General features: G+C 30.5%; 2 protein-coding genes across 4 annotated transcripts in view; both read left to right on the top strand.

Moving 5' to 3' along the window:
* The window catches only part of LOC148604944 (methionine adenosyltransferase 2 subunit beta-like), an 11063-nt gene extending 3791 nt beyond the window's left edge, over positions 1-7272 (top strand). For all 3 annotated transcript variants that reach the window (XM_088549295.1, XM_088549296.1, XM_088549297.1), the window contains 4 exons: positions 134-248; positions 895-1047; positions 1570-1763; positions 4604-7272. In XM_088549295.1, the coding sequence (XP_088405421.1) occupies positions 134-248; positions 895-1047; positions 1570-1763; positions 4604-4858 (717 nt within the window). In that variant the 3' untranslated portion in view covers positions 4859-7272. The remainder of the gene's footprint in view (positions 1-133; positions 249-894; positions 1048-1569; positions 1764-4603) is intronic.
* Positions 7273-9374: 2102 nt separating this feature from the next.
* Positions 9375-19611, top strand: LOC148604943 (uncharacterized). The gene is made up of 8 exons (XM_088549166.1): positions 9375-9512; positions 10206-10403; positions 12284-12471; positions 14523-14560; positions 14784-14816; positions 15562-15687; positions 17002-17541; positions 18168-19611. The coding sequence occupies exons 2-8, from the start codon at positions 10233-10235 to the stop codon at positions 18431-18433; spliced, it is 1362 nt and encodes a 453-aa protein (XP_088405292.1). The 5' UTR covers positions 9375-9512; positions 10206-10232; the 3' UTR covers positions 18434-19611.
* Positions 19612-20229: the final 618 nt, after the last annotated feature.

The following is a 20229-nucleotide window of genomic DNA, read 5'->3' as shown; positions in this document are numbered from 1 at the left end:
TTAACTCAAGTCTTCTTTTTTTCATTTACTTAAGTAAAAATTTCTTGTAATTTAATTATGAATGAATTAAGGACTGTAATTCAAATTCAAACTTGCCTAGAAGCTTTATAAACATTATTGACAATTATTTTAGCCCTCTATAGTAATTCATAGTGCTGCAGAGAGAAAACCTGATGCTGTTGAACAGAGACCAGAAGCAACACAGAAACTGAACATTGATGGTACAAGGATTGTTTGTGAGAATGCAGGTATTATAGAGTTGCCTCCCTTTGACCAGAACTGTACTATCTTCAGTTACTAGTGATAGAATATATTTTACATTTTTTTTCATCTTAATGATGTTGACTTTATGTAATTCTAATAACCAGTTTGGACATTAAATTCAGCAAATTGATCTCATGCTAAATAAGTTGTGGGATAAAATTTGTAGCTATACTCTCCACAAGTCAAAATGACGGAACATTTTTAAGACTACTTTATATTCAGTATATAATTACAAATGTACAGGTGTATTGCAACATTTTATTTACTTGCTTATTTTTGAGAAAATGAAGCATCATCGATATTCCCGTGTTTATGGTATGGAATATATACAAGTTTTAAGATTAAATTCAGTAAATAAAACCTGTCTAACTGAACTACCTTTAAACCTTAAAGTTTGATTGGTTTAGACAAGTGTTTGGTTTAATCGGGTTAAAAATATATACAAAGTGATGTAAGAGACTTTAGTGTCTGGTTTAGACAGTTTTTTTTCATTATTCAGGGTTTGGTTCAGACAGATTTTTTTTAGTATTCATAGTTTGGTTTTGACAGGCTTTTAGATTATTCAGGGTTTGGTTTGGACAGGTTTTTTATTATTCTGGGTTCTGTTTGACTGTATATATATATCTGCAGCCTCTGTTGGTGCCTGGGTGTTATTTATCAGTACAGACTATGTATTTGATGGTTCTTCACCACCCTACGCTGAAGATGCCACACCTAATCCTCTGAATAAGTATGGGAAGAGTAAACTAGAGGGAGAACAAGTAACCATGGAAACTAGTCAGAGTAGGTATCCATATTGAATACTGGTAAGGTCATTTATATTGGTGTTGGTTGACAAGAATTTGTGTTTGAAGGATTTTTTTTAAAGTAAAATGAATAGATCAGGACTGGGTTGGTGACAGATAATAAAACTAACATTACTACAAAAATAAAGTGATCTATTTTTTATTTAAATTTTACTTTTACAACAAAGTATAAAAATGAAAAAAGAAAAACTTCAAGTCATCCAAACTGTCTTATGATATGGTGAAAAACATTTGCATGAATGTTACTTCCTTAGAAAAAAAGCAATTAACTTCCATCTAGTAATTTAAGACATATGCAATGATCTCATATTTTAACTCATTAGGAAACAATATGAATATCTTTATTTAATCAAAGTAACACTCAATCTGTACTTGTGGGGGATAAAGAACATTTTGTTCTGGAATAGTTGATCGTGTGATCAGATTGTAAAGCACTTTTTGCACAGTGTATGAGTGAATGACAAAAAATTTAATAAACACTAATATAATCACTATTTAGATAGCTCAGTATTAAGAGTACCTATACTATATGGAGATGTGGAAACTTTAGAGGAGAGTGCAGTGACAGTGTTATTTGACAAGGTTAAAGACAGCTCTAAAGACTGTATGATGTCAGACTACGAAAGAAGACATCCAACTTACTGTGATGATATTGGCTATGTGATAAGACAGCTTGCTGATAAAAAGCTTTTGGTATGTATGATGTCTGGACAATCAGGGGCGTAGCTGCCTATACGCAAATACGCAATTGCGTACTTTCCGAAAAAGTAACAAAAATAAAAACACACATTTTAAAGATGAAATAAAGGTTATTTATCACATATGCATACCATGAACGTAGTATAGGCTCTGAAAAACTGGCTCCAAAATCGTTAAAATTCAGGAGTTTCCCTCCGGGCGTTGCCTTGCCGGACTCACTTGAGCGACCCCCCTCCAAGACCCCTCGCCGTAATTTTGCATACAACTAAAACAGGCCTAGCTACGCCCCTGACAATATATATTTCAACTTTCTACTCACATTTTGCAGTACAGATCTAGCCCTATAAAAACCAAAAAAGGGTAATTTTCTTTTTTAAGACTAACTAATTGCTTCCACCAAATGTCATAACATTGTTAATTGTATATGTCCAATATTATTCAGGGTTTCCTTTTTCATACAATTGTACAGAAAATAATGGTCCTAATAGTATGGTGCTGACCTAATAAATCTGTGTAAATCCTCATTGCCTTTGGCATCCATGGTTTTCTTGCAATTACTCGTGTGTTAATTGGTTGATCTTTACAAATTATTATAAAAAGGTTCCAAACCACAAAAGGAAATTTATATCTTATTGAAATTAGGGTCCAAAAAGGGGGTAAAAATAACATCTCATAAAATTTACTTATGTAACTCCAATAAAAGCATATGGATGTTTATGATAATGTTCCACAATATTCTATACTGAAAGGGTCACACTAAGGTTTTTTGGGGAGTTAAAACTTGAACTGTTTAAGACATAATATTTGATTATAACTTATTACTAATTTTTGAAATTGTAACATGATGCCATACCACCAAAAGAAGGCTGGGATTAATGGTAGGGGTCATGGCCAACCAATTAGGAATTAGGGGCCAGAAACATGCATTTTTCTGATGTTCCAACTATAAATTTAGTTAAAGTGAATGATGTACATGTACAACAAGATTCTATACCACAATCAGAAGACTGTGATTTATCTTAGGGTTATTACTTGATCCAGTTAGGAATTAGGGGCCACAAAGGATTAAGAAACATGCACTTTTCTGATTTCTGGGTGTTAACTTGAGTAAATGGGAATGGATTTGTTTGAAATTGTACCACAAGGTGCCATGTCCCCAAAGGAAGATTGAAATGAGATATGATTTTGGAGGTTTTTACTGGAACCATTGGATAGTTGGGGACCAAAAAGAGGCCAATCTGATTCTGGTCAAATTTTTATCTTGTGTTAAAAATCAAAATTTAAAACTGTACGAGTTTGAATACTTGCTCCAACTCTTTAAGATTCCATCTCTACTGTTGCAATAAGCTGTACTCTGCGACACATTTTATTATTAATCATAAGCTGCAGAAGCAAATTTGTGAGATATATAGAAATCAACATAATTTTAATTGCAAGTTTAGTAATGTGAGGCAGGTGTAACCTGTAAGACGACAAGGTGTCATTTATAGATGTATTTAAAAATCTCTGCCCTTTTGTCGCCTTTCTAAGACATATGATATTTCTTGGCATATCTTGTCACTAATTAGTAAGACTGGTATAGATAAGTGTTTGCATTCTTGAGCCTTTGTGGCTAATGTAAAAAAAGCCTATTCTTATGGCATGTTGGGAGCAGGAAGAAAGAATATAAATTTAAATAATGATTGAACGTTGAAGACCATTAATAAATGCTTTTTAGTAAAGAAGACACAAAAATACCTAACTTTTTATTGGAAGCTCAGAAAGATGTGACTTCCTGTCAGAGATCATAAGGCTTTCGGAGCTTCCAAGCTATGACTTTATTTTGCATTTGATACTGTTATAAGGACTTTGTCCTCTTTTAAGTTATTTGACCTATGCAGTTCTTGTCAAAACCTTATCCTGTGTCAAATATTTGTTAACGACAATCAAATTCAGAGATGTTTCAAGCTTGAATGTTGTATCTATATTTTCCCAATCTATTCAGTGTTCCAACAAAACCTCTACAGGTGTATCTAGCTTGGCCCTATGAAGTGTTTTATCTAAAAGTTTTCACCTTCTCTTGGGAGAAAAAGGATTATCTGCTGTCAATATGTAAGAATGTTTGTACCTTTAAGGTTCTTTTTTCTAAAACCAAATATTTCTCTAGCATTTAATATTTTACATGGTTTGCACATTTGTAGTATGTGCCTGCTTCAAATATTTTTGTTTGCATAATTCTCTTACTATACAACCAATTCCATTCAAATTTTGTCATAAAAATTTTGGGTCCCTCTGGACAGTTTGACTTCATATTTAGTATGTAACTGTATGCTTCATGAAAATTCCCTTTTTCACTACATATATATTGAATGATAGAGAACATTTTTATAACTGAAATCTAAGCTACCACTGGACAGATTGATTTCAAATTTGATATGGGGCTTCATATAGATGGGGCATGTGTTTTCAGCAATATTTAATTCTGTCCAATATAATCTTCCTGTACAAGTGGGGGGGGGGTATACCTAGCATGACAACAAATGCAACTTTATGTTGTTACTTTTATTCTATTATAACACAGGAACTGTAAATGGGAATGATTTTTTGAGTTGTGGTAAGTATATCAAGCATTACAATTGATACATGAAACTTTTGCCATTTTCACATCATGTTAACTGATAATTTGAATTTCAGAAGTTTGTCATTTCCCTGCATCACACCACGTTAACTGATAATTTGAATTTCAGAAGTTTGTCATTTTCCAGCATCACATCATGTTAACTGATAATTTGAATTTCAGAAGTTAGGGAAAATATTTAAATCTTATGAACTCACTTCTTCTTATTATTTTGCAGGACAACAGCATTAAAGGTATATTTCATTGGAGTGGAAACGAAAACATGACAAAATATGACATGTCGCTTACAATGGCTGAAATCTTCAACTTGCCATCAGAGCACATAAAAGCAGACAAAAACCCTTCAGCAGGTGCTGCCAGACCTTACAATTCCCAGCTTAGTTGTCAAAGACTGAAAGACCTGGGTATTGGAAGATATAGTGTGTTTAAAGAGAAGATTCTTGATGTGTTAAAACCTCATTTCAAATCATGATACATGTAACAGTTCAGTTGAAATATTTTTGAGGGCATTTAAAGAGAGGTGCTTTTTAGAGGTGTTTGAAATTTTTTATTCTATTATTTTATTACAGGTTATCTTTGTAATTGGCAGAATTATAAAGATAAGATCTAAATCAAACAGGCCTTAACTCCTTTAGAAGCTAAATTCAATAATTCTGGTTTTTTTTTCTGCATTTGTATGAGCCCCTATTGAATATTGGATGTATGACTTTCAAAGTTCAAGTGTTTTTTCCTTCTTATTACAGATTTTCATGACAAAAGTATCCACTATATTGTTTTAATATCAGTTTTTCTCAGTAATCTCCTATTATTTACACTTTGTAAATAAGTGATGTTAATATTAGAAAGCAGTCTTTGTAAGCATCTGGCAGGAGGTGATCCATACATGACAAAAACCTACCTACTAGTCTTAGTTTGTCATTTGATTGTTGCACTTTTAAGTTTAAATTTATATAAATTGTGTATGAAATTGGCATTTTGCAAGAGTTATCTTTCCTCATTTGGTTTATTTAAGTGGGAGTTGAATGTACATTTTTTTCCCAAAATACAAACTTAATTTCGGAAAGTACTTTTGATTTATGAAAATATAGTTTATGTTGGCCATACTATATGGCTTAGTGCAGTAGTTTTTTCTTAAACCATGAATCATCTCTGCCAAAGGCATTGTTTGAATTTTATATGGATTGGTACCTAATCACTAACTTTCCATGAAACTGCTTTTTTCTTGGTGTTTGTCAAGAAGAATAATATTTAGGATTTCCATAGAGAACAACATCATTTAACTTTTTTGTATGTTTTTGTTTGTGTATTGTTTTATTTGTGTTTCTAGTCAATGGTTATGGGGAACGGAGTAAACTTGTGCTTACTAGCTGTATGTTACCATTTATTAAGCTAACTTTTATTGTGCTGAAATGTGTGACACTTTGACTTTGAAATTGTTATTTCTAAATGAGTTAATGGTAGAAAAACATGAAAAAGTAATCCACAATTTTCACCTCATGACCTGGAATGTTCAACTTTTCAAAAAAAATTTGTATCATAATTTTTTATACATATTTTGGTTGATTTAACTATCAGTATTCATTGTGTAATGTTACATTGTCTTTATATTTTTTTATTAAATTTCCTTTTAATTTGAAAAAAAGTACTGTATTGGCTGCAGATACCTTTATTTGTGACTTTTAATTTGAAAATAGTTTCAATACTTCCATTTTTTTGTTACAACTGTCAAGGATCAAAGCCTTTTCTGGCAGAACAAAAACTGTCAACCTCTAAAATGATATTTTCATTGCATATATTAAAGTCTTTATTTTGGTAGAAGGATTCATTGAGAGCACTGGTGTATGATATAGCCAGAATTAAATATGTAGAAATATGAATTAAGTATTGATTATGTCCATAAATGGCCTGTGTATAAAACTGTACTAGCTTATCATTTAGATGTAAAAATAGTGATTTCTCTGAGGTCCCAAAAATATTGTTTTACTTTCAAAACTTTAACTGGCCTTGAATTTCATATTTCATGAAAATTGAGGCCATGCATCTTTGAGGTTTGTTTATAAGTCCAGTTTAATCCTATCAAATGTTGCTCAAACTGGACTACCTAAGCTCATACATGTGATAATTATACAAAAAAGTTGTCATCGTTAACTAAAATATAATTGCTACCATACCCGTTGACTCTCCAATATTAGGGGTGGACACGCCCACCAAATGAATGAAGAATTTTTAGTTCCACATTGAAATGTATGATAAGTTGGATATTTTTGGTTAAAATTACTATATTTTCTTTGAAAATACTATAAAATTTAATTTTAACACCAAAATAGTTTTTACGTAATTATCTCCCATGTGTATATAAGACAGTATCAATGGGAGAGAATCTCCTTCATGAACTGCCCAAAGGGTTAACAGGTACATGTATGTGTTCCTAAGGAAACACCTTTTCTTGTGACTTTTTTGAAAAAAACGTTATTAAAGAATTACCAGAATGTTAAAATCAGCATTACATAAAGAAGTCTTCCATGTATATATTACTTTATTTATTCTTTATTTTTGTATACTATTTATTCAGAGAGCACTTACATTGATAGTTTAATTGCTGATGTTATTTAAAATAATTTAAGAAGTTAATATAATTGATATGGCATTTATCTTACCCAAGAATTTTAATGAAAAGCCTGAGACGGTAGAAACATTATATCTAGTCAAGCAACTGTTAATATGAATTTAGTATGTTTAGATATTTTTGGCATATTGGATAGTTGTTATTATTGTAACATTACATACTTCCTGCATCTAAGGTTTTAGGTATGATATGATCTTTAATTTGATGCAACCTGAATTATGTCAAACAAATTATTTCAATAAAATTTCAGAAGACAGAAAGGGTTCTTTTCTGCAGTGAAAACATTGCAAAATATAACACACATAAGTGACAAAACAAAACAAACAAAAAAAACAAGCTTCACATCTTTCCTTATTTAGAAATTATTTGACAAAGTCCAGAATAGGCCTCTCTGTCTAGGTCATGCTTTGTTGTTTGTTTGTTTGATAATGTTTTGAAGATTTGTTCTTGACTCTCTTAGAAAGAATAAGGCTCTGTGTGACATATGTACTGTTTTGTTGTTTTTCAGATTTGCCATATATTTATGATAAGTTCGATCCTCTAAAACAAAAGCAACAAATGCACATGTTTTGAAAAGAAAATGCTGTGATATGGCACAATTAATTACATTTTTATATCATTCTTCTTTATTCAAACTTAGTCGGAGCCCTTTTTAATAAAGATTTATGTCAGATTAGTAGATTTCTGACATGGCAAACTAATACTTCATGAGTTCTGGGTCCCTTTAAATACATGCACTTATTGTAGATGACTTTATATCTTGTCTTGTCTATTTGTGGATTTTTTTCATGGCGCATTTTATTGAAAAAGTACATTTACCCTGTTATTTTACACAAACCAATATTTCTTAAAAAAATTACTGCAGCTGGAGATTCCAGTGAAGCACACTATGTGGGGCATGGAATGAATACTTCGTGCTATAATACATGGGCTGAGATAAACACCATGCACCCCCACTAATCAATCAAAATATTATTTTTAGGTACCCTTATACCTCCTATTTAGGAATCTTTTTTTTTGTCGCAAAAAATGAACTGAAGCATTCTTGTATTTATTTGGATACTTTTTATTCCTCGTTGAGGAAAAAATATTTTTTTTAGTTGTTTGATTCTACGAACTAATTCTGTTTACAGAAAGAAGTAAACTGACATATGTATGTATCAACTTGTAGCCAAATGTCCCAGCTTTACAATGGTACCAAGAAAGTTGCAGTTACACTGCGGTAAAATGAAAAAAATGTACCCCTACCCGCCGAAAAACGCTTAAATTGACATATTTAATGCCAATGTCAAAACCCCTAGAGTATTAATGCTTCAGGGAAAAATGGCTTATTTTGTATTTTCTGTTTAGTATTATCATAATTGGTACTTCTGGTTTTCTGGTGATGAATTTTGGCGATTTTCGTAGTCAGAATTTAAAAAAAAATGCAAAAAAATGTCAAAAGTCACATTAAATTCCACTCTACAAATTATTTCGAATTCTGGACTATAACGTCTCAAATTTGGTAACATTCGATAGATGATTTAGTTTCCTACATACATGAACCACGAAAAACTAATTTTCCAAAAAAAAAAAAAAAAAGATTTTCCAAAAATGTGATACGGTACTTTAATATATTGCCTTAGTTTCAAATTGAGCCCAAGTAAAAAATATTTGTACTTTTCTATGTCAAGATAGGTGGAAAATTGCCAATTTTGCCCATGGACTACAAAGGACATGCAGTATGTTCAGCAAGATGTTCCCCTTCGATTGATATATTGAATATACATTTCACTCGGAAAAAATAATACGCGCTGACTTTTTATTCCTAGCCTTGCTACAAGTCACTCTCTTTATCTTAAAGAATATGAAAAAGTTAATTGATTACACGTATCCCACTGTTAGCAAGTCTACTAATTATTACTTCTATTACATTGTATGCCAGGGCTTGCCGAAACAAGTTTTATTTGTTGATGTTATGTAGTAGAGAAAAACAAGAGTATGCATCAAAGATTTTAAAATTTGTTGATATAGCATAATAGAAAAACCAAGGGTGTCATATATCATAGATGCTAAAATTACTTAACAACGGATCATATACGTAATAAGGCTTTTTATGGTTTCAATCATTTAAACTAAGAATTTTCTTTTTTTTTCAAATAAAGTTTTCAAAAAATAACTATATCCTGTCCTGGAGTGCCCGTGCCTTTAATATCTTCATTCCCGGGCGCAGTTGTTTTGAAATAAGTATTTTCACAAATTCGGCCATGTCAGGGACATTCATTGTATTACTAAAATACCACAAATATACAATCCCTGGCCTAATCTATCATTTTAATGCCGTCTTTTCTGCACTTTGATTTTGTTTTCATTTTAGGTGTGTGTAGAGTTAGAACACGATAAATTAAAATCGACTACCAAATGATATTTAAACAGGAGTGGTGACTGCTATTAATAGAGTCGGAAATTCCCAATTTTTACCTATCTCTGTCACGTGATACTCCTTACCAGCTCTTTGATGGTAAGTGTGTTTTTATATATATTTTCTTTACCTTCGTATATATATATATCGAAAGTTAATTCCCTTAAAAAATCTCCAGTCGATTATTATTTGGCGTGGTTCTGACATAACTATCTCAAGAGGTCCGGAGGTCAATTTTGTTTTTTTCATCATCAAGCATCCGTCCTTGTCCGGCGTCCATCGTTGTATATAAGTGTAACAATAAGCGTAATAATCTCAATGCCGAAAAAGTAAAATTTGGCCGAAATAATCTTCAATTCGTTTGCGATGGCGATTATACCCATCGTACAACAAACTTAATTAGCTACCATGTTTATATATAGAATGTATATCCCCTGTGTGCTCACATGCTAACAAATCATTAATGAGAGAATTAATTGTTTGTTTTTAGGGGTGCTTAATTCAGGACAGGCTATTAACTGATTTAAAAAAAATAAGAAATATATTTGGACACCACAAAATAATGAACCACTAACCGGGCATAAATCACGTGAGGAATTTTTAGGATGGTGACCTCACATGTATATTTCACACATATACCAATAAGTTATTTGTATTTTTTTTCTTATTTGATTGAATATATATTATATACATGTATATACATAAAATAATTTGTTTCCTCAAGGTCATCAATTTTGATCTGGCAGTTGTTGTCACGTCTTTACTTTGTAACGTTCTCTTTTCTATTTATAGATAAAATAAACGAAAACGAGTTTGAATATGATCATCACTGGCGGGAATTTTAAATGGATTCTTTTGACACCTTTAGCTTTTACTGTAGTATTAACCTTTAAATGCGATCCTTTGGAAAATGTCTACTACCATAAGCAGCTCAAAGATTGTTTAGTATGTGAAACTTGTCCAGTTGGTTACGGGAAAGTTTCCTTCGAGGTAAGAAGCAACGAATGCATTTTATTTATTTTATTTTCATGTAACCCAGATACTATGGCAAGCCAAAGTGGACAAAAATGAGCATTTTCTAATATTAAAAAGTGATTTTTTAATATTACGAATTCATTTTAAAATATTACAAATTCATTTTTAATATTACAAATTCAATTTGTAATATTACAAAATGTATGATACCTTATAATATTACTAAATCAGGATTTTGTAATATTAGAAAATGAATTTTTAATATTAGAAAATGAATATATAATATTAGAAGATGAATTTGTAATATTAGAAAATGAATTTGTAATACTAGAAAATAAGTGTTTTCTAATATTAAAAAATGATTTTTTAAATATTACAAATTCATTTTCTATTATACAAATTTAAATTGTAATATTACAAAATGTGTCATATTTTATAATATTACTAAATCAGGCATTTGTAATATTAGAAAATGAATATATAATATTAGAAAATGAATTTGTAATATTAGAAAATGAATTTGTAATACTAGAAAATGAGTGTTTTCTAATATTAAAAAATGAGTTTTTAAATATAACAAATTCATTTTCTATTATTACAATTTTAATTTGTAATATTACAAAATGTTTGATATTTTATAATATTACTAAATCAGGCATTTGTAATATTAGAAAATGAATTTATAATGTTAGAAAATGACTTTGTAATATTAGAAAATAAGTGTTTTTCTAATATTAAAGAAATTATTTTTTTTAATATTACAAATTCATTTCCTAATATTACAAATAAGATTTCTAATATCACAAAACCCTTTTTTGATATTAACATTGAAAAACAATTTTTTAATATAAGAAAATAATATATTAGGAAATGGATTTGTTGTATTCAGTTACGATTTTTTGTGATAAGAAAATCATTTTGTAATATAAAAAAATATTACTGACTTTCTAATATTACAAATTCATTTTCTAATATAACAAATTCATTTTCTAATATTACAAATTCAATTTGTAAAAAACACTTTTTTAATATTAAAAAATAATCTTTTAATATTAAAAATTCAATTGAATTTCTAATATTAAAAAACTATTTTTGAATATTAGAAATTGATTTTCTAATATTAGAAAATGGATTTGTCATATTCAATAACGATTTTTTTAATATTAGAAAATCATTTTGTAATATTAAAAAATGTGACTGATTTTCTGATATTACAAATTCATTTTCTAATATTACAAATTCAATTTGTAATATTAGAAAATGATTATTTTGTACATGTATTACAAAATGTATTTTAATATTAAAAAAAATTTCTAATATAAAAAAATATGATTTTGTAATATTAAAAAATTATTTTCTAATATTACAAAATATTGATTTTTGTCCACTTTGGCTTGCCATACAGATATTCTTGTATGAGGTTTTTCTTCTGACAGATACTGGAAGTTAATCTAGCTATCAAATATGTCTCTTAGTATTTCAAAATTAATTATGATTACACAGAACTTAATATCCGATTTTTGGCGTAAAAGTGATCATAATTATTATAGCTAGTACTGATCTGAACATGAAAAAACTTCACTTCCTTTGTAACTCCAATCAGAAAATTTGAAATTGCAGACGTCATATACAGGTAGAGATCATGACATTGGCTGGGGTATTTGTTTTTTTAGTCAATCAATCATAATTTAAAATAGCAAGCCTCCAATGACGACATAATTATTAAAATTAGATTGAAAGCTACAGAAATCGTGTTGATTTTCCCAACAACGAAATCACTTCATCTTTGTACTCGGATCTAATCAGATCTAATCTGTTATATTTTGATGTTCTCTTATATGATTTTACGTCACTTACACAATGTTTATATAAAGGCATTTATTATAATTCTTCAGGAGTCTAACCTTGAATTGGACCCAGTCAATGGTGCCAGTAAATGTATACGATGTCGCCCTTGTAAAGATGGTTATTTTAGTAACGTTCATGCATACAAGTGTAAAAAGTGTACAAATTGCACCCTGCTCAACAAGGTTGAAGTGCAGTCGTGTTCTATAAGCGAGGACTCTCATTGTTCATCTCAAGTGTAAGTTTATTATTTTTTTTCTTCACAAGAACCATGTTTAAAGCAGAATTTGTCTGAAAAATAATCACCTAATTATTGATTGATAATTCGGTGCTAGTGAAACATGCCATTAGATGATCTTATCTTTATAGATGTAATTCTAGAGTGTTAGAGATATTTACAAACGATGAGGAGGTTTTAAAAATGAGAACACCAAGAACAGAAAAAAAGAATAGGAAAAGAATTAATTATATATTAATTAAGTTATTTTACCATTTTCTTTTTCTTCCGAGAACCTTATGTTATATATCAACATTTAACCTTACTACATCAAGTTAAAATGATGTGTCCTCAAATGCCTAAAGTGTTCTGAAATTGACCTCTGCAAATCCTTTTTATGAGTACAGAAAAAATGGTGGTCATATAATGGTATGCTGTTATCGTTGTTTATAGACAATAACTTGAGTATGAGTGTATATGTTTATGAAAGTATACTACAAGGTGACATACCTTTAAGGAAGTCTGGGATTGATGTTGGGAGTGTGCCTTGAACTGTTTAGGAACAAATTACCAGAAACGAGCATTTTCATGATTTTCGGACATAAACTTGAGTAAATATGAATGAATCTCTTTTAAATTGTACCACAAGGTGTCATACCACAAAAGGAAGGCCAGGATTGAATTGGGGTTGTGCTTATTGACGAATAAGGTGATTCTGGTCAAATAAGTTTCCGGTATCAAATATTGAATCATAATCAAAATTCAGAATTGTATCTAGCTTGAATGGTGTGTTAATACTTTGCCCATTTTTCATGGTTCGACCTCTGTTGTTGTATCAAGCTGCGCTCAGTAGAGCACATTTTTTTGCTACGAGTTCTGACAGGTTTTCAGTTTACTTCCATATGGGGACGATTGTTATGTGTTCTGGGCACAGCTGTTTATATTTTCATGCATTACAGTCTTCCTAAACCCTTTCCAGTTTTTACTGGTATATATAAATATACTTCCTGTATTAATTTATAATATTTCCCTTCTTTAATATACTATAGAGAAAAAAAAAAAGAAATGTATTGTAAGTTGTTGATGTTTAATATATAGTAAATAAACGATTAAACATGATATTGATTATTCATATTTATATGTTAAAAATTGATGATTTTTCGAAATAAAAAAAGTCGTTCATTTAAATGTGTCATTCCTGTACTGAATAAAAAATGGTTACAGAAAACAATCAAGAATTGTTGCTTAACACATTCTGCTTGTAACTTTATATGTACATGTACCAAGTTTCATTATGATGTGTTCATATTCGAACAAATGAAAACTCATACAACTTACACAATTTAAAATGCATTTAACCAGAAATTACATATAAAATCGATATAACAATGGAAGGAAACCAGAACAAAATACCTCCAAAAGGAATCTTAAAAAGATGTTTGGAGTTTGGTCCGCATAAAATTGTAAATTGGTGTAGGACAAAAAACTTTTAAAGAAGGAGACAACAATACACATATTCAATGAAAGCATACTCATGAGAGGTAAAAAAAAACAGCAAATATCATAAGTTCCTTTGAAATGAAAAAGTACTAAGGAACGACAGAAAACCACAGTATTGAAAAGTGACAGAAATTTACAGTACTGAAAAATGACTGACATTTTCAGTACTGAAAATTGGCTGACATTTTCATTACTGAAAATTGGCTGACATTTTCATTACTGAAAATTGGCTGAAATTTACAGTATTGATAGTTGACTGAAACTTTCTGTACTGAAAATTGACTGAAATTTACAGTACTGAAAAATGAATAAAATTTTAAGTACCGTAAAATGACAAAAAAGGTAAGTACTGAAATTACCGAAAGAAATTCCTTACTGAAATGTTATTCGAAAGAAAAGTACTGATTTTATATCGGCATTTAAAGTACATAAAATCTGTAGTTAAATTCCTGGTAGTGTACAAGGCAAAATAATACAAAAAGCACACACAGAAAAGAGAACAGATCGAACGCCGCTTAAACCGAAATGAGTTACCTGAAAGAGTTTTTGTTGATCGTATATTTCATTTACAGACCTGTAGAGAGAACAAAAAAGTCGAATGGTAAAGACGGTAAGTTTCTCCATACACATTTTCACATTTATGGTAAGAACAAAAAAACTTACATTTGTATAGGTAATGTTAAAGAAATTATGCTTTGCAGTATTGAATATTACTAAATATTACCATGAAAATGTAATCCGTTGTTTTGATCTCATTTAAACTTTATTTGTATATGTTTCGTTTGCTTAAGATATTCTATAGTCAGTCAATTTTCAATTGTTTTTTTTTTTAGAAAACTCAAATGGGAGTATTAACATTCCTACAGGTATGTTAAACTGTAATGAAAACGAAATACAATGAATCCTGTCTAATCCGAACCCCGAATTATCGTAAAGCCCGTCTAAACCAGACACTTTTTAAGTATTTAGATATCACTTTGGATTATTTTAACATTGGTAAAACAACAGTCCATCTGAATGAACCAATTTTAAATCCCAAAAAGTTTTTTTGTTTTTTTCGCAGGTTTCACTTTTGTAAGTTTGTGTATAGAATTTGACCGAACAATGAAAACAAAAGCCTGGGACTCGATCTTTACACTTTCTAAATTTATGATGCATTCTCACGGAATATTTTCCTGGCAGTTAATCAATTTAAGGATATTGTTGGGAAAGATTTAGACGTCGGACTTGATTTTGATATCATGAAACCAAATACACGATTGAAAAGACAACAAATTATGAAAACGAAATTGGATGCATCATTTTTGTAATATTTTACACATAGGCTCACATTGATTTTAATACATATAGTTGCATTTGTTTTAATGTAACCAAATATAAGAAAAACCTACTTGTTGATAAATTCACTCTATGTTTCGTTGATCTACCTTTAGAGAAACAATTTATTTGCAAATTAAACGGCTAACACAAAAGTACAGGGGCAGAATAAATTGTCCATGTGAATAGGTAATTATAGCACAAAAATAGGGTCATCCTCATGACCTGATTAGTGACGTATTCAACCTCCAATATGATTTTCTTTTGATGAATATATATGTTTTAATTTTTCAGATCACAAATATGGTCCTGCAATTGGGATATCGGTAACTGTTAGTCTTTGTCTTATGGCAGTGTTTGGTTTGGCATTTTACATCCGTAGAAAGTTGAGGAGAAGGCATGGTAATCAAAGCAACCATGGTAAAATTATATATTAGTATTACATTGCATTCTTTAATGTTTTTCTCTGCATGAACTAGCAAGTAGGTGCTTCAAATTGCAAAGCATTTTCTTGTTCCAGTAGAGACACTTTAAAAACAAAATTAGGGACTTTTAGAACTTCAAAATTATCCTTCTAAATGCATTCCATACTAACCATACTAACATCTTTTTTTAATTTGTACTGGTCCTGGAATCAGTCTAAGAAAAAAAGTTTGCAATACGACTTTTTACATTCACAATTACGAAATTCAAATCCGTACTTATGCTTTGACATCGCAAATGACTTATACTGACATAGTAGAATAGTAACCGGTTATAACTCATCAACACCATCAACACAAAGAAGAGGCTCTCAGGAGCTGAATCGCTCACCTGGTAGTGTTTTGCATTTCAACGGCTATAAATTTAACAAGAAGTAGTCCAACAAGTTTGACTGAACAAGACAATTGTAATTATCATAAAGATCATTTCAATTATTGAAAGTTTATTTCTATCTATCATAGTTTTCAAGATATTGACTGAAAACTGTTAAAAAAAAACAACAAAAAAATCAAGGGCAATAACTTTTACAAGGAATTGTCTGACAACTTTTAACATTGAAGGCTTTTGTAGGCCTTATAGTAAGGATCATTTCAGCAATGACAAGAATTTGGCTAAAACTAACGGTTTTGGAAATATATGCGAAAAACTACTGTCTGACCCTTATGTTCTATTTTTAGTACTAGCGGCCATGTTTTGCGACCAATCAAATATCTTCACAACCATTGTGTGCAGGATACCCCAAGGAACATTCATACCAAGTTATGTTCCAATTAATCAAGTAGCGTATGAGCAGAAGAAGTTTGAAAGAAATAATATTAAAAATATCAAAAACAAACATCGAAAAAGGGCAAAAACTACAACATGATTTAATGGCCTAAAATAAAAAAAAATTGACCAGAGATAGATCTTATCATGTGGAACACTTTTAACTATGTTTTTCGACGGATCAAAACTCCCCACATTAATTATATGCAGGATACCTCAAAACCCATTCACATTAAGTTTTGTTCTAATTGGTCAAGTAGTGTCAGAGGAGAATATTTTTTTGGAAAAATTGTTAACGACGGACGACGACGACGACGACGGACTCCAAGTGATGGCTATAGCTCACATGGCCTTTGGCCAGTTGAGCTAAAAATGACATTTTTTGTTAAAAATACTTTGATAATTTGATTTTATCCTATTCGCACAGAAAATGATCAATGTTGAATTAGGTGAATAATTTTATTGAAACTTATGAATTAATTTTAGAGTTCAGATCTGTCCCTGATGATGAGGTAGTTCGTGTCCATTATTCTGATATACACATGGAATCTGACGGACCATTAGGGAACAGCAGTGATCCTGAGTATTGTGTGATTGATGAAAAGACGCCATTGATACCCAGTACTCCTAGGAAAACCACAAACAGACGTGTTAGAATTTATTCTGAACCATCGTATATTTATGAGAAGGATTTGGATTGTGATGAGATAACTCCGACAGTATCAAGAAGGAGATCCATGTCACACTTGTACCGGATAGAACATTCTGGTGGCCAAGAAAATGTATTAGACTCTGAGGTTGCAGATTTTTCAAGTGTCTTGAAACCACACCAGCTGTTGCAGTCATTTGGCATCAAAGATGAATCTCTCATAGGCAAATTCATGTATTGGGATTCCCTTCAAACGACACCAGATGATAATGATGCAAAATATAATTTTCAGAGGAAAGCCTCAAGTTTTATAAGAGAACACGCTAGGCATAAAACAAAAGCTCTTAAGAATGTTGAATGGTGGGAAGAACAAGATGGTAAGATTATACTTAATGAGATAATGGTAAGGGACATAACTCTTTCAATCAGTGATATATTTGTATCATATCCAATTTCACCAAAGCCTATCAAGCTTTTATTTGAAACAGAATGAAATCAACCCAAGTCACTTTGATGCTTACATGATATTGTAAAATACTGAATACAAACGTTCCAATGATTTGTAAGAGTTGTGCCCCTTTCCCCAGGTCTACCTCCTTAAGTAAAACTAATATAGTTTACAAAAATAGTCATTTCTGTGTTTAATTTTCTTGTGTTATCACTTGTATTTGTAGTTTTTGTTTTCTGTGTGCTCCTACTTTAAATCAAAATCTGTGTTCGCATTACACATTGTGTGACAATAAATAGAAGGAGTTACATTGTTAAAACAGAATGAATTATCTTCAGTTTTAATGTGTCATATATTTTATTTGGTTCGCTACTCTGTGTAATATAGATTGTCTGTTTCTGGTGTTCACAATCATGCCATGATTTGTTTATTTTGTTTATTTTGACATATTTCAATGCAGTCCCTTCTGTATGTTTTGCCGATAGTAAGAAATACGAATTATTAATCATGTCAAAAAGAAGAAATTCAAATTATACTTGTTATGTGTTCTTGCAGATATTTTATCTCCACCCTTTATGAACAAAGTGGCAAGACATTTAGGACCCAGTTACAAGTTTAAAAGTTTTGCTCGTACTGCAGGTATGTCGGACACTGATCTTTCTAACATACAACTTAACTTCAAGGACGACATTGTTGAACAAGGTTACCAAGTCTTACGAAAATTAAAAGAAACGGAAATTCTATCCACAGAATCGGATGTATATAGAATTTTAAAAGACTTACAGTTCAAAGACATTATTGCAAAACTTAAAAAAAAGTGAAAATGGTCTATGAAGCTGTAATTCCTTACGTACAGTTACATTACCTTCTGATCGTTACTTTATGGCATTAGGTTTCAATGGTGCTATCTGAAAACCCTGGAATTGCTTGAATTACACAAATTCACTTGAACATAGAACTTACTGTTTCCCTTACTGCCTATGTGTAGGTTATGTCATCTAAATATACAAAATGCAATTTAGTGCCAATAAACCCCCATTATATTTTAATTACAGAACTTAGTAAGTACAAGTTTTGAATTTTACAATACAATAACTGTTGCAATGGAAATGCAATTTGTTGATATGTTTGAGATAAACAAGGGGTGCCTGAACCAAGGCCTCATAAAAATTGCTATTTCAGGTATGTTTGTTGTTGGAAGAACAATAGGTATTACTGTTTGAGTATAGATATTATTACATTTCTTCAGTGCGCTTGTCATCTAAGTTTTGGTTACGTTTTTTCAAGCTCGATTTTCCTCATGAGAAAATGTTGCATGAAATCATTATTTCTGGGGTATTTGAAATATGTCAGTATTTTCGTATCTTAATTTCTTGAGTATATTAAATTAGTCAATATTGTAATCAATTTTTGATTTGTCGATATCAAAATGAGATTTTCGCATTGATACATATACCATATGATGCATAATTTACTACCTATGTACTTCTGTTTCCCGGCATTATGTCCCTATCTTCTCCGTCGTTTTATACTTTTATATCTCCACTTGGTTTGAGGATCTGAGCATTTTCAGACAATAAGTGACTGTGATCTCGTATTTTATCTACAAATGTTTGTTTTTGTTTGTTTTTTGGTTTTATTTTTGTCAAAGGGTTGTGAATTTGGTTGCGTAATACTGTTTTTACTGAATGAAATTAACTTTCACAGTGTTTACTATACGTCTGTTCCTGGGAAGTACTTCTGAAAAGAGAACTTGTCTGTAATTGTATGAGGAATATATGGGATAATATCTTTTCATGATGTTTAGTTGTTTAAAGGTTGAGGGTTCCCTATGCTGTTTTTTACTCAGAAAAAGGAAAAACAATGAGTTCACCTCAAGACTATATTAAACCATGCATTACATGTCGTTCAGTCTTTCATATTGAACATTTTTTATCATGCATTATTATTTGTTATATTCATGCATTTGGTATGTTATAGAAATGAAAGTTGAATTATTTTTGTCGTGTTTTTTTTGTTTTTGTTTTTTGTTTTTGTTTTTTTTAATCATTTAGTCAGAGTGGATACATGATGAATTCTGCATTGAAAGTTTAATGTGACATGCTATTAAGACAAAGTCATGTTGTCTCCAAATAGACAGAATGTAGTTCTTTGTCTAACGTCTCTACTCTAGAATTATCAAATGTACAAATGTTTTAATGAAATCTATAGAGAGAAAATAGTTAAGTACCAGTCCACATAAAATTCAGACACTACCAAATTAAAGTAAAAGCCCACCAAACAAACGATCATTTATCAGTCTACATATGCTATACTTTCACATAACGATAATTATTTCTGTATAAAGATCTGCACTTTTGAGAAAATCATATATTTATCTCCCACTAAAACAAACCAAATCAAACAAAATCAAGAACGATAACTCTTGCAAAATGCAAATTTCATGTACAGTGTGTATTATTTTTATCTCAAAAGCGCAAAACCCAAATGCAAAACTAAGACTTGTTGGGTCCGTAACTGTTTCTGAACAAGAAATAAAACTAAACCTATTGGGTTTTTGACATGCATGAATCACCTACAGTCTGATTTTTATAAAGATCGATGCTTAAATGAAAAT

The sequence above is a fragment of the Perna viridis genome, chromosome 10 (assembly GCF_037379345.1).
Source record: "Perna viridis isolate PV_CMFRI_1.1 ecotype Kerala chromosome 10, ASM3737934v1, whole genome shotgun sequence".
In the NCBI taxonomy this organism is placed as follows: domain Eukaryota; kingdom Metazoa; phylum Mollusca; class Bivalvia; order Mytilida; family Mytilidae; genus Perna; species Perna viridis.
The sequence above is the reverse complement of the archived record's forward strand: the minus strand, read 5'-3'. Positions and strand labels throughout refer to the sequence as shown.

Coding starts and splice junctions, on each gene's coding strand:
- LOC148604943 (XM_088549166.1), top strand. CDS start 10,233: ATGATCATCACTGGCGGGAATTTTAAATGGATTCTTTTGACACCTTTA. Junction 10,404..12,283: donor ACGGGAAAGTTTCCTTCGAG/GTAAGAAGCAAC, acceptor ATAATTCTTCAG/GAGTCTAACCTTGAATTGGA. Junction 14,817..15,561: donor GAGTATTAACATTCCTACAG/GTATGTTAAACT, acceptor TTAATTTTTCAG/ATCACAAATATGGTCCTGCA.